The 14,804-nt window shown below is 49.1% G+C and overlaps 1 protein-coding gene and 1 long non-coding RNA gene across 4 annotated transcripts in view; one reads left to right on the top strand and one right to left on the bottom strand.

The window, feature by feature from the left end:
* Nucleotides 1-14,804, bottom strand: part of LOC114665032 (supervillin-like) — a 78,417-nt gene that overhangs the window by 5,330 nt on the left and 58,283 nt on the right. For all 3 annotated transcript variants that reach the window (XM_051918901.1, XM_051918902.1, XM_051918903.1), the window contains 9 exons: nt 14,505-14,677; nt 6,978-7,133; nt 6,706-6,842; nt 6,055-6,202; nt 3,906-4,051; nt 3,254-3,429; nt 2,068-2,203; nt 1,658-1,946; nt 842-996 (listed from right to left, as the gene is read on the bottom strand). In XM_051918901.1, the coding sequence (XP_051774861.1) occupies nt 842-996; nt 1,658-1,946; nt 2,068-2,203; nt 3,254-3,429; nt 3,906-4,051; nt 6,055-6,202; nt 6,706-6,842; nt 6,978-7,133; nt 14,505-14,677 (1,516 nt within the window). The remainder of the gene's footprint in view (nt 1-841; nt 997-1,657; nt 1,947-2,067; nt 2,204-3,253; nt 3,430-3,905; nt 4,052-6,054; nt 6,203-6,705; nt 6,843-6,977; nt 7,134-14,504; nt 14,678-14,804) is intronic.
* Nucleotides 5,083-5,926, top strand: LOC127525867 (uncharacterized). Its single transcript, XR_007933444.1, has 3 exons — nt 5,083-5,183; nt 5,431-5,478; nt 5,887-5,926. It is a non-coding gene; the product is annotated as an uncharacterized LOC127525867 (long non-coding RNA).

Here is a 14,804-nt window from a genome sequence, read left to right on the forward strand (position 1 = left end):
AGGAGATCAGCAATGCACACACCAGAGCTCCTCCATGTCTGCTGAACACCACAGTCCCTGTCTGCGAGTGTCACCTGAAGTTCTCAGTCCCTGAATCCATAAATGGCGACTTGGGTTCTCGGTGTGTGGTTGTCTCATAATCCGATTTTGGGTCTCAGATGGGTCTTCAGTCCACAGTTTCACTTCATTTCATCTTTTCTGTCCTGTCGTCCCACATGGGATCCTCCTCTCTGGGACCACGTAATTCATTTTGCTTTTGTTCTTCCAACTGAGGTTCTCCTCTGGTCTGAAAAGGACTTGCATAACCTGAACGTGATGCTCCTTCCAGAGTTTTCCACAATCCATGTCGGGTTCTTCTCGGCAGCGCCTCCTCATCCAACTACGGCTGTCAGTTTACAGCTTCACTCCAAACCCCTGGATTCACAGAATCCAACTGTGGTGTCATATGATCGGACTCGGCTTTCCCCTCAATGTGCCATCACATGCTGACTTGGGTGCTCATGTCACTCACTTGGGCTCTCAGGTTGTGGCATTTCCTTATGTAAACCAGATGACCATTCTGTGACACTGTGTAACCAGGTTGGAACTTGACCCCTTGATGCCCACATGGACTACGGACACTTTGGACATTCAGCAGTCCACCTGTCAGTCCTCCATCATCTTAAAGCGTGGCAATGATGAGATGGCAGACCCAGTGTGGTCAGCACTGGCGGCGCCTGGTAGCAAACCTGCCAGCATTTGACATAAGTGACAACATGGTGGGACATCTGCCCGCTTTTGAGTTTTAACCCGACCCTCTGCGGCCCCACGAGATCTGACCGGCCACCACGAAGTGCCACACCTGAGCTCCTCGATGTTTGCCAAGCTCCACCGTAGTCAGCGCCGAGGTGCCCTTCCCGCTAACAGAGGAGTGCTGTCCTTGCCAGAAGAAATGGGCACACTTCTCTTTACCAGGCCCACTGGTGCTCAGCTGCTCCGGTTTCTGACGCTTCCCAACTTAAGGGGAACAAAAAATAAAAGAAAGAGAATTACAAGTATGGCTTTAAAAAGAGGTTAGGAAGCCAAGGAAAATGCCAGGCAAGCTCAACGTGTGTCCCACTAGTCACCATGACATGAAGTCCTCAATAAACCAACTGAGGAACAAAGAAAAACACAAAGGAAAGTGAGGACCACAAAAAATAAATAAAAGGACAACCACTAGGGGGCAGCATTCAAAAAAAAAATCCTGAGGCCAGCAGCTTTTACAAAGTGCCACAAAAATAATCAAAGAAGGGGTTGGGAACCATGTGACAAATGACAGACATTTGTGCTCAAACTGAATCGTGGCACTCAGATCAGACGTGCGGCCCACCATCCCTCACAAAACGGCTGGGCGGGCCGCTCCTGTACTGAACACCTGACTGTTGTGATGAAAGTCAGCACCACGACATTGGCAGATGGCATTGCCTTGGCGCCTGCTGAGCAAGTCACTGGATGGCACAACACAGATGACCGTGGCACCCTGGGCAGTTTGGCACTTTGATTTTCCACACAGAGGTGTTGAAACGCATGAGAAACGAAACAAAGTGATTAAGATACGTGGAGACCATCATCACCCGCCCATTAAAGAATTGTTGTCACCTGACCGGGAGCCGCGTGGTGGTCCGTCCACACTCACCCAGACACGTGACGGTGTAGGTCCACTTGATCACGTAGGTGTCACCCTCGTGGAACTGTCCCACACTCGCTCGGGGGATCTCGGCAGAGTCGAACTCCCGAATGTGCCAGACGTCGATGTCCACCGTGCGCAGCTCCGCCTGCCTCCTGTCTTCCACCTCGATGAGGCCGTAGCCCCTCTGCACATTCAGGCCTTCCAGGACCATCTTGGTGGGGGCGTCACAAGGTGCGATCATCTCCTTGGCATCGAACGGCTTCAGCTCCGCCTCGGAGGTGGACACCGCAAGACTCTGCACGGGACAGAAGACCCTTACCTGTCAGAGTCACACGTGGACAGCGGGCCCCCCAGGGCAGCAGAAGGGCTGCCAATGCCCGAGAATCGACCAGCAAGCTGCCCATATTCCGGCCTACCTTGCTTTCCACCGCCGGCTCCTCCTTGACCGCCTTGGCTTCACTCCAGTCGAGGAACTTCTCCTTAAATAAGGCCGTCTCGTTGTGCTCCGACAGGCGCCCAAAAATAGTCCACTCCGGCCGGGCTTCACCCTCCCTGAAATTGATGAGGTCCAATGGTGAACGAATGACAGAAGCCCGTGTGACACTTCAAACATGTGAAATGACAAGGGAACAGAGTCACAACGGGAAGTCTTCATTGTCACTTGGGCACTCAGGCTGGCATCTGCTGGGGGGATTCAACAAAGTATTCAACATTCAGGACCATGGAGAGCCACCACACCCTCAGGGGTAGATGTGCTACCACCAAGGGCCTTCAGATGGCAGTGCTGCCGAAACTGAGTTTTTGTGTGCTCTGATTAGATGAAGACCCTCCAGCCCCCACCCAGCTGGAACGTAAGATGGCGCTTAAACTGGGCACAAGTCCACAAGCAACACCTCATAGCTAGGCAATCTCTAAACAGTCCCACAGGGCAAAAGGGCAAAACCCTGGAGTTGTGCAGTACCATGGAGAACCAGCTGATGGCAGTGCTGCCCCTAGTCATAATATCAAGTGCTTATTATCACTGGCAGAAGCCATTAGCCCACAGAGTATAAACTGGGCATACATCTACTGGCAAAGCCACGAGACCACTGAGGAGCTGGACAATCGCCACTAAATCAGTGAGTCTCAACCACTGTGTTCCACTGGTGGGCCATGAGGTCCTGTATTTGATAATGGTGGTGGGTCACGGTGGGCTATCTGAGCGCTCCCAAGTCTAATGTGCTCAGTCCACCAAGGGGGACCCCCAGTGTGTTCAAACATCAATTAGGTTGAGAAATATTTCTCTAAAGAGTCCAATAGGGCAAAGTGCAGAGCAAAGCCATACTGTTGTGCACTACCAATGACAACCAGCAGATGGCAATGTTGCTCAGATCAAGATTTCATAACTGGAGTTTAATTGACAGAACATCTTAGTCCATTGAGTTTGAACTGGCACTTAAACTGGGCACAAGTACATTGGCAAGGCCCTGTGGCTGATAGAACTCAAACCTGTGCCTGTCTCGATCCTGGGATGGGAACTCCAGGTCATCAGCGAGTGCAAAAGAGCAAAAAAAACTGTCCCGCCCCACGCATCCCACCCTGGTTCCTCCTAAATGTACTCACTGTGGCGTCACATCTGAACGTCCACCAGACCCTAGTGGGTTGGCACGGCATCCGCTGTAGTCGTACGGCCCGCCCCAGAGCTGCTGTCCAAGCTGAACTGCCAGCTTTCTGTCACTCAGAGAAACTTCCTTTCCGTGCCACACGTAGACCTCGCTGCCAAAGTCGAACACCAGCACCTTAAAAAAAAAAAAAAAAAAAAAAAAAAGTGAAAGCTTTTGCGGGGCAAATGAAACAAAGACAGATAATTGTGACTTGATCCTTTAATCAAGATGAGTCATGCCCAGGTGCCACTCCTAAATGTGTTTGGTTAGTGCCAACATGAAAAACCTCTCAGTTAATCCAGCAGGGGCACAAGCATTGCTAACATAACCATCTGACCTCACTGCTGCTTGCATTTTCTAGTCAATCCAGTAGGAGGCACAATAACAGAAATTTGTGAGTCAGGCAGCGAGTCAGAGGTGGCGACTGAGACCCCCATACCTCAACCACCCTCACATATTCAGTTCATTCTTTCTTCAGCTGAATAAAAACCAGTAGCTGGTCAGGTTCACACTTCACTTGGGTTTGAATACACACGGGGCTGACCACAAGCTCCTGGGCAGTGGGACAGTCTGCAACACTTACTTGCCAGAATTTAAGGGTGGGCACTGACCTCTTTGGAGCCGAGCATAGACACACTGGGAATGGATGCCCAGGCTTTCTCATGAGGCACCAGCTTGCCATCCATCAGGCTGTACACACAGTTGGACTCCACCATGGCACTCTCGTACAGCTCGTCTTCCTCAGGCTCACCCGCAGCTGAAACACAGGAGATTTGTAAGAGACAGGAGCCAATAATAGGTAGGGGATGGAAGGTAGCCACTCCCACAAGAGGCAGGAGCCAGACATTAGCTCCTCCCATATTAGGCAAAAAACTAGGTGGTAGTCCATCCCACAACAGGCAGGAGCCAGACTGTAACTCCTCCCACAATAGGCAGGAGTCACATAGTAGCCCCTCCCACAGCAGACAGGAGCTAGGCAGTAGTCCCTCCCTAATAAGTAGGAAATTCATTAGAACTGCACTCCGAGTTTATGCACCGGATTACAGACACTCCCCAAAGGACGTACACCTGATTATAGCCAGTCCTCAATACCTTTGTGAATTGCTGTGGACGCCCACCGCGGAGCATCTCAGTCTGAAGAGTTGAATCGCAGTGAACTGCTGGTGTCAAATCTTGAACCCGCAACGTCTGGCTCTGAAGTGAACCCCTTGTAGTGAGAGTTAAATGGAGGGCTCCAATAGTCTGTTGTGCAGAGCCCATCTCTGAACGTTGTAAGCGGGACGCTTCCTGGTGACATCAGCTGATCTCCCCGTGTCAGCCCCCACTTTTGTTCATGCAGTGTCACCACTATAGTAAGAAGCTGACTGTGGCCCTGTCCCCAAATGAGCAGATGCCTTACAATAACAGGCAGACACCTGAATACAATCACAACTTGTGGTGCCCACATACGGGTATCTTTGAAAGAGCTGGCATCTGACTGTAGCCACTCCCAGAGAATGTAGGAGCCTGAATGTAGCCACTCCCCCAAAATGACAGGCATCTGATTTTAGCCACTCCCCAAAAGGAGGGATCTTATTATGGCTTCACCTCCAACTTCCAGGCACCTGATTTTAGCCACTCCCCTAAAGGTAGGCACCTGAATGTAACCACTCCCCCAAATAGGCATCTATTTTGGCCTCTCCCCTAAAGGTAGGAGACTGAATGTACCCACACCCCAGTATGTGATGGGGACCAATTGTAGCCACTCCTTTATGTATTCAGCATCAGATTATAGCCACTCCCCAAAAGGAGGGATCTTATTATGGCTTCACCTCCAACTTCCAGGCACCTGATTGTAGCCACGCCCCCTAATGACAGGCATCTGATTTTAGCCACTCCTCTAAAGGTAGGTGCCTGAATGTAGCCACTCCCCCAAATGACAGGCATCTGACTTTAGCCACTGGTAGGAGACTGAATATAGCCACACCCCAGTATGTGATGGGGACCAATAGCCAGTCCATATAGAAAGTATCTGATTATAGCCACTCCCCAAAAGGAGGGAACTTATTATGGCTTCACCTCCAACTTCCAGGCACCGGATTGTTGCCATGCCCCCTAATGACAGGCATCTGACTTTAGCCACTCCCCTAAAGATAGCAGTCTGAATGTAGCCACACCCCAGTATGTGATGGGGACCAATAGCCAGTCCATGTAGAAAGTATCTGATTATAGCCACTCCCCTAAAGGAAGAATCTTATTATAGCCTCACCTCCAACTTCCAGGCACCTGATTGTAGCCACGCCCCCTGACAGGCATTTGATTTTAGCCACTCCTCTAAAAGTAGGTGCCTGAATGTAGCCACTCCCCCAAATGACAGGCATCTGACTTTAGCCACCCCCCTAACGGTAGGAAACAATGTAGCCACACCCCAGTATGTGATGGGGACCAATAGCCAGTCCATGTAGAAAGCATCTGATTATAGCCACTCCCCAAAAGGAGGGAACTTATTATGGCTTCACCTCCAACTTCCAGGCACCTGATTGTAGCCACGCCCCCAAATGACAGGCAGCTGATTTTAGCCACTCCCCAGTATGTGATGAGAACCAATTGTAGCCACTCCTTCATGTAAAAAGCATCTGATTATAGCCACTCCACCCTATTAGTGTGTTATTACATTTTTTTCATCACACAATGAAAGGATAACATTGATTGTGGTATCTTCTGCCACCATTACCTTCACCACTTCACCCCCCACCCATTGGGTGGCATCGCCCATCTTACCATGGTACATTTTCTTTCCACCAAGCAGATTCCAGAAGTCACGGGCACGGTTGTTGTCGGTGTTGACTCCCTCTTCAAGAACAGTGACTTGGGCAGCTTTGCAGCCGAGATCTCTCTTGTTCTGGATGAATGATGCCAACTCTGAAGCCTGTAAGCAGAAGGAGATTCAAGTAGTTACAGAAGCTGTTATGGACACACAGCACCATCACCCCCAGGGGGCGCCCATTACCTCTGGCACACATAAAGAATAGGACTGTTTGAGTCACTCTTGGCCATCTTTGGCTGAATGGAGGACAGGACTGCCATCTAGTGGAGGTGTGTATGAACAGCACTGCCATTTCAGTCCATACCATTCCCCAAGTCAACAGGTGGGTGCCAATGTGCTGGCCAGAATTGAAACTGAACCAGTCGAAGACTAAAAAGCTCAAGATGACAGTTTTTGGTGGCACTGCCCTCTCAGCTGACTGGCATTTCATCCTTCATTTGCAAACACAGGAGGGCAAAGTTAATGCGAAATGACAGTGAAACCAGCAGTTGGCGCTATAAAGCACAGTCACCCAATGGCACGTTGGCTCAGTGTGGCTACTCCTAGACAATTGGATAGCCCTGCATTCATATTTCATGCCACCCTAGTGACTACCACTGTCTGACCTTGGCCTTTTCGATGACGTTGGCAAACTCTCCCACCCAGAGGAAGCAGTGCTGGGGTGTGAGCAGGAGGAAGCAGTCGCCGCTATTGAGGGACTCAGCCGTGGGCTCCACCAGCCTGCTCTGCACGTGCCGGCGACCTGTAAGGGGACAAGAGGACCAGTGATGTTAATGCTGCGCTTTGCTGCCCCCCCCCCCCTCTGGTGCCAAGGTGACTGCCACTGAGGGGGCTGCTTTATCAAATGTGAGTCACAACCCCCCATACCCCCACTTACCTTTAACTTGAATCAGCATCAGCTTACTATATGGCAACCGGCTATTGTTGGAGACCTGCTCGGTGGACTTGACGTTGCGCAGATTGACGTTTCGGAAGTTCTCTTTGCTCGCCAGGCCCGCCAAGGCCACGTCTGCGTAGCGAGAGTGTTTGGCCACTGCAAACAAGCAAAGAGGCTTAGGCTTCTCTGTGAAGAAAGACCGATCTGTCCAGCGCTTTACCAATCAGCTTGGGGGGGGGGGGGGTCCTGAACACGACGAGACAATTGGGACAACATGTCTGACACAGACACCAGCGTGTGGCATTTCTGCCTACTCTTTAAATGCTTCACGCATTTAAACAAAAAAATGAAAGGGGGGGGGGGGGGGGGGGCTTTACCTGCCCAGAAAGTTAAAAAAAAAAAAGTTTGACCCCAAAGGTGGACATATGAACCAAACCCCTCAGGACCCCACCAGGACACTCAAAGCCTTACCGTTTCGTGGCCACCTTCAGACGAGTGAAGATTGCAAATGGCAGCCAAGCCACTGGAGGCAAACCAGGTGTCCCCTAAAAGTCACAGCTGCTTCACCACATGATGTGCCAACCCCAGCATGTCATGCCAAAGGAACACCTGGTCCGCAGCGGCACCGCTTTGAATCAACTACTGCATCTTACAAAGCAGTGAGGTGTCTGAAGGTGAAACGAGGAGGCCGAGGCGATCACATCGAGGGGATGGAAAACTGAGGACTCTCATAGAGCATGCCGAGACATTTTCATATAGCGCCTTTCAGCATCCTGCACCATTGTGAGCCCCGGCACCTGAAGTGGGGATTTATATAGCGACTTACAGTAGTGAGGGGACACTCCTGAGCCCTTTATAGGAGGACATAAAATGGGCTGAAGAGCTGATTTGAAAGGATCATACAAGGAGTCCGCAGTGAAGACTGGTTTTATATAGCGCCTTCCTCTAGTAAACACCTGACAGGTGAAGTGACACACTCTGGTGAACAGTGATGGGCACTGGCACAGCTTTAATGCAATATGCAATATGCACACCAGCAGCCGAAGGGTCCAGGGGGATTAAGTAGTGGGGACTGAAGCTGTGATTTTATATTAACAGTTAAAACCCCCACAAATCACTGATCCCCAGTTTTAGCCTTTTGCACACTGAAGTGATGTGCACAGATCACACAGAGAATCAGTAAGGATGACTGAACCTGTGATTTTTATAGCGCCTTTCTACAGTGAACACCACCTCAAAGCACACACACATTAAAAAATAATTTTCCTGTTCTCAATAATATGAACAGCAGCAAATAAAATGATTCACTCCCACAAGATGCGAGTGATGGAGGCTGAATGTGTGATTTTTATATAGTGCCTTTCTATAGTGAAAAGTACATCAAGGCTCTTAAAGCAGTTGCTATAAATTATTTTAAGGATCTGCATAACTGCAGGTGACTTGTACAGGTCACACACTAAAACACCTTAAGGCACTTTTATATATACACAATACGTAGAATACATTGAAGTTGTCATTCCAACAGATGGTGCATCACAAACATTTGTAGTAATAAATGCATTAATACAAATGTTTGTGATGTGCCATCTGTTGGAATGATAAATGTGAAGCATTTATCCCTGTAATATGTCATTAGGTATGGGATTTGTAAAAAGCAGTGTCAATGTTTGTGATGTGCCATCTGTTGGAATGACAAATGCAAAGCATTTATCCCTGTAATATGTCATTTGGTATGGGATTTGTAAAAAGCAGTGTCAATGTTTGTCATTCCAACAGATGGCACATCACAAATTCAAAGCATATATCCCTGTAATATGCCACTTGCTATGTCAAGTCAAATCGGGGAGCATGCTCTGGTACAGCGCGTTGCCACACCCACTAGACAACGAAACAACTCAGGAGGCCGGTTGGCAACACCTAGGCAGACACGCGGTCCAGTCACACCCTCCAGAAATGACCCTCTCTGCCGCAGCCAGGTGTTACGTGGGTGACCCCTTGGCCTGGTCCAGCCACTCGGGTCCCCAACAATGAGGATCGAACGCTTTATGAAAATTAACAAAGACTGCAAAGAAACTCTATCGATATTCACATTTGCACTCCATGAGAGCGCTCAGTGCCAGGATGTTTTCGATGGTCAACTTCTTAGGCGTAAAACCAGACTGTTCCGCTCGCTGGTAGGTGAGCAAGTGATCACGGATCCTATTGAGGACGACTCTAGCAAGGACCTTACCCAGCACCGAGAGCAGTGTGATCCCCCTGTAGTTGCAGCAATCCAGGTGATCCCCCTTCCCTTTCCAGATACGGACGACAAGTCCCGTTGTCCAGTCAGTTGGGATGATGCCAGTCTCCCAAATAGTAGCAAAGATTGCTTGCAATGCCAGGAGGACAGCCTTACCACCAGCCTGGAGAAGTTCACCTCAGATACCACAGATCCCTACAGCCTTTCCCCCCATCAGCTGGTTCAGCACCTGTGCCATCTCAGTGAGACTGGGGGGGTTCACAGCTAATTGGAGGATCAGCCTCAAGGACTGCGGACCAGAGATATCCAACGTCCCAGCTGGAGGATCAGCTTTGAACAACTGCTCAAAGTAGCCAGCCCAGCGGGTCACAACTGCAGTGTCCTCCATAAGGACCGTTCTATCAGCCGCCCTGACTGCGACTCTCCGAGGAACAGATTCAGATGTGTGTGATGCTTCAATTCCTCTGTAAGCAGGGTGTGGGTCACTAGACCACAGATGGTGTGTCATCTGCTCACAGATTCCTTTAACAAACGCCTTATCTGCCCTCAGAGCCGTCACAGCCGTCCCTCTCAGTTCCCGGTACAGACCAGAGTTGCCATTGAGCCGTACGCTGCGACTCCTCTCGATGATATCCAGGGTGCCCTGCGAGATGAAACATCTCCTTCTGGGAACACCGGTAACACCAACACAACCCTCAGCATCCTTCAGGGTCTTGTCACGGAAGGTCTCCCACATCACATTAGGATTGGCAGTCGTACCCAAATCTGAAAATTCCTCACACAAACTGCATGCAAACTCATTAGAAACAGCCTGGTCTTGGATTCTGTGCCAAGTCCGGGCTCATTTTTCCTAGCAGGTGGTACCTACTGGACCTAAGCTGAATCCTAAGAGTAGTAACAACAAGTCTGTGGTCAGAATTCACAAACTGGGCACTTCTGTAGACCCTGCAGGTTTGCAAGAGCCTCCAGCGTCTGCCAGTGAGGATGTGATCGATCTCCTTCACCGCACTGCCAGTATTGGAGTACCAAGTCCAATGATGCGGTTCAGGGCGCTGGAACCAGGATCCAGCGATTCGCAGCCCCTGACCTTTTGCAAAGTCAAGGAACATGGAGCCACTTTCACCACGGTCACCAGACCCATGGGGACAGAGACCATCCTCATAGCCAGCCCTGTCAGTGCCAGTGGCTGCATTGAAGTCACCCATGACCAGAGGATTGTCACCCTGTGGGCACCCATCAACCACCGAGCGAAACTGCGAATAAAATGTCTTCCTCGCCGAGATGTCACTCACCGCGGTCGGAACATACACTGAGACAACAGACAAGGGAGTGCCATAATCGGAGTCTCATAATACGCTCTTTGAAAGGAGGACTTGGTATGTGATTTGCAAAAATCAGTGTAAATGTGATGTGCCATCTGTTGGAATGACAAATGAAATGCATTTTATTACTACAAATGTTTGTGATGCACTATTGGTTGAAAGGATAGAGACATAGCAACCTGAAGGACACACAGACATATAATCCTTTTATTTAGGTTGTAGATGCCACATGGGGTGGACGGACATCCCGGCCAGGAGAGGCGATGGTTCCTTACCCAGACGGGAGGACCAAAAGGGATGGACGGAAAGCTCACTAGCAAACAGTGACATCACTGGAAGCTTTTTATTCCCCCAGCATGCTAGATGGCAGCAGCCCCAGATGTCAGTGCCCCCTAGGAAACCAGCAAGGCATGCTGGGAGATGGAGTTCGGCAGAGCAGACCTGCTGCAGTCACTTGGAGCCACAAGTGGGCGTTGCTGGGAGACAAGCTCCCTGTTATAATGGACTTCCATGTGACTCGAAAGTGCTTCCATCGGGCAATCTCCCTGGCACCGGATGTACTCCCAGGTCTGTAATAAAAGGGACCACACTCGCTTATTCCAGACGAGTCGGAGCTGGGAGGCAGTGGAGCGATGCTTGAGCGGAGGGGCGGTAGTGCGGTAGGAAGAAAGTATTGTGAAGAGAAAAACCTGTGTTGTGTGCTTGTGCGAGATATTTGAGGTGATTTAATTATAAATCTACCTTTATATGAACCCGGGACTGTGCTTGTGTGTTTGTGTTGGGGTTTGGGTTTGCTGGCGCCCTGGTATCCATCACAAGGTGGACTAGCCATGCTACCCATCCAAGATGGGTTAAATTCTAAGTAATTAACGCAGACCTCATTGTTAACGTTTGCAGTGAACCATCTATTGGAATGTATTTTGTAATGCACGTAGTCGTAAAATGCATTGCAGTCGTCATTCCAACTGGTGGCATATCATAAACATTTTTGGTAATAAAATGCATTACTACAAATGTTTGTGAGGTGCCAGCTGTTGCAATGAGAAATGCAATGCATATGTGTCTGTTATAAAGCATTTGGTATGGGATTTGTAAAAGGAGTGTTAATGTTTGTGATGCGCCATCTGTTGGAATGATAAATACAATGCATATCTGTTATATTGCATTTAGTATATATACACACAAACTGTACATTTAAATATATATATTATAAATATTTTATATTATATATATATATATATATATATATATATATATATATTATATACATATACACACATACATATATATGTATATATACACACAGACACATTTATACACACATATATATATATGTATATACACACACATTTATACACACACACACACATTATATATATATATATATATATATATATATATATATATATATATATACACATATATATACATACACATACAATTTTAATAAAAAATGTTTCCCTCTATTAACAGCAGTCACGGCAACAGATTAAGTGGTCTACTCAGGGTCACACAGAGAGTTGGTGATGCAGACTGAATTTGTGGTTTTATATAGCGCCTTGCATGTCTGCCTCTTTAGGTAAACTGAAGGTTCAGATGCTCTTACTTTATTCTCTACTCAAACCAGTGAGTCCAGTTTCAGGATCACAGGGTGAAGGACCCTATCCTAGCAGTATCGGGCACAAACCAGTGCAGGGCACCAGTCCATCACAGAACACAAACCCCAGGCCAGTGTATTTTTTTTTTTTCCATTGAGCAGCCACACACATTCTGGGATGTAGGAGGGAAATTTTAAAAATGTCCATGAGGACACAGGGACAGGTGGGCGGGGGCAACTCCACACAGATGGAAAGAAGTGGACCTTGAACCCAACAGCACTACCCGCTGTGTCACCATGCAGCTTGGGTATTTTTTTCTTTCCTCTGGTCCATGTGCTGTAGAAACGGGCAGGAGGCACAAGTTGTTCCCACACTTTATTGCACAAATTTCTACCCCCCCACCAAAAAAGAAAAGCAAAATCAACCCATTCTTATTCAATATAGCGCCTTTCATGACTCAAATCAACATAAAGTGCCCTGCATGGTCAATACACATAGAAATGCAGTCCTTTGAAATCAGTTCAGATGGACAGACAGAGTGCCGGGACAAAAATCAGGCAGCATCAGAAATAAGTTCCGGAAAAGCCAAGAATATTCCAGAGATGTCTGCCAGAGATTAAGGAGTGGAGGCGGCACCTCAAAGGGTCAATGACTACCTCCCGACCCGACAGACGGACGCCAGGCAGTTCCAGTCTTTGCTTTGCATAATGGACTGACAGACGGGCGGACGCTTCGAGGCCCATCACGACACAAGAAGTCGTCCTTAACTTCATAAAGCGCCTTTCACAGGAGAAAAGTTTCACGCAGCCAGAAGAAGCAAGAAGGAGACGGAGCCACTGAAGGAATAAAAGCTGATGAGAAAGAGACGAGGAGTGCTGGGTCCGAGAAGAGAAAGGAGTGAGGGACACAAAGCAGGAGGACCGATCTGAGAGCGTGGAGGGAGAGAGCTGGAGGTCATGGAGGACTCCATAAAGTGTAACAGAAGATCAGGGCGTTTGGGGGGGAGACAGAGGAGTCAATTCAGAGACACAGAGGGTGATGAAGGAGGAGGAGGAGGAGGCATCTCAAAGGTGTTGGAGCTCATTGAACTTCAGGGGGAGAAAGAGTCATCCCAGGTACACAGACAGGGTCAGGGGGTCCACCCGGACATCAGTTCAGCAAGAGCAGGAGGCGTCACTTCAGAGGAGCAGGAAGCCGTGGAACTTCTGGAGAAGATGGAGGCCCATCAGAGCAGAGGAAGAAAAAAAGAGGAGAACCAGCTACAAAGACGAGGAAAGAGCAAAACAAGATCCAAGGTAGAAGAAGTCATTTTGGAGGAGCTGAAGGTCACAGAGCACTGGAGTGGGAGAAGCTTCCCCACGCTGACACGAGGTAGACGAGGAGCTGGAGGGATATCGGAGGGATATGAAGACCTTAAGAATGAGGAAGAGGATGAGGCGTGCCAGATACCGAGAAGTGGAAGAAGTGAGAGAAGCAAGAAGCTCATCCAGCAGATGCCAGCTCAGGAGACGAAGTCATCTCAGAGGAGCAGGAGGTCAGTGAGCTTCAGGAGGAGGAGGAGGAAGAAGAGTCCCACATACACAGGAGAGGAAGAAGGAAGGAGAGAAGAGATGAGAAAATCCACTCAGGCATACATTTAGGAAGAGCAAGAGGAGTCACTTTAGATGAGCAGGAGGTCGTGGAGCCTCTGAAGTAGGAGAGAAAGTTGAAGGACACGGAAAACTGGGGGAAAAATGAGGAGTCCCAGATACACGGATGAGGAAGGAGCAAAACAAGACAGGGGGAGATCCACCCAGACAGCAGTTCAGAACGAAAAGGGGGACGAGGAGTCATTTAGGAGCTTCTGGAGGATGAGGAGGAGGAGCTCCAGACTCGTTTAAGGGTACGAGAAGGGAGGGAAGATAAGGGAGGTCATTACAGAGGAGCCGACGGCGGAGAAGTGAAGAAGGTCATCGAGCTTCACAAGGAGAAAAATGGACGAGAAGAGATGAGGAAACCCACCCAGACATTCGTTTAGAAAGAGCAAGACGGATGTGGAGATTCTGAAGAAGGAAGAGGAGCCAAAGGTCACGGAGCATTGGAGGGGCTGCAGCTACACAGCGGGAGGAGAGAGAAGTGGCTCCATCTTGACACGAGTTGTTTCAGGAGAGCAGCAGGCCATGGAGCATTGGGAGGAAGAAGAGGAGGAGGAGGCTGATAAGGAAGCTAATGGAGAACAGCAGGAGCTTCAACAGCAGCAGAAAGCAACCGAATGAAGACAAAGTGTGCAATGGCCGCTCCTGCCCTTCCACAAGCAGAGGGGCACTTGGCATTTGTTTTTGTTGTTTGATTGTTTTAGGGAGGAAGAGCTAACAAGTAGCCGACCTACTTCTCTCCACCTGAATCCTCTTGGCTTCCACGACGGCCACGTTGAGCCGCTGCTCTATGTAATCCTGCCGGATGTCATCCCTGGCGGCCAGGGCCTTCAGAGGGTTACGGGATGCCTGGGTTTTCCGGGTCGGCCTCACGGCCCGTTTGTGTTCAGCCACAGAGGACGTGAGCCTGAAAACAAAGGAGAAAGAGAGAAGATCATCAGAAACCACCAACGTGAGAACGGAAAACGCAACTCCTCAAGAGAGCAAAGCGAGAACCTAACTGGAGGAGGACCTGCCATCTCAAAGCAGAGCCA

Source organism: Erpetoichthys calabaricus, chromosome 14 (genome assembly GCF_900747795.2).
Source record: "Erpetoichthys calabaricus chromosome 14, fErpCal1.3, whole genome shotgun sequence".
In the NCBI taxonomy this organism is placed as follows: Eukaryota; Metazoa; Chordata; class Cladistia; order Polypteriformes; family Polypteridae; genus Erpetoichthys; species Erpetoichthys calabaricus.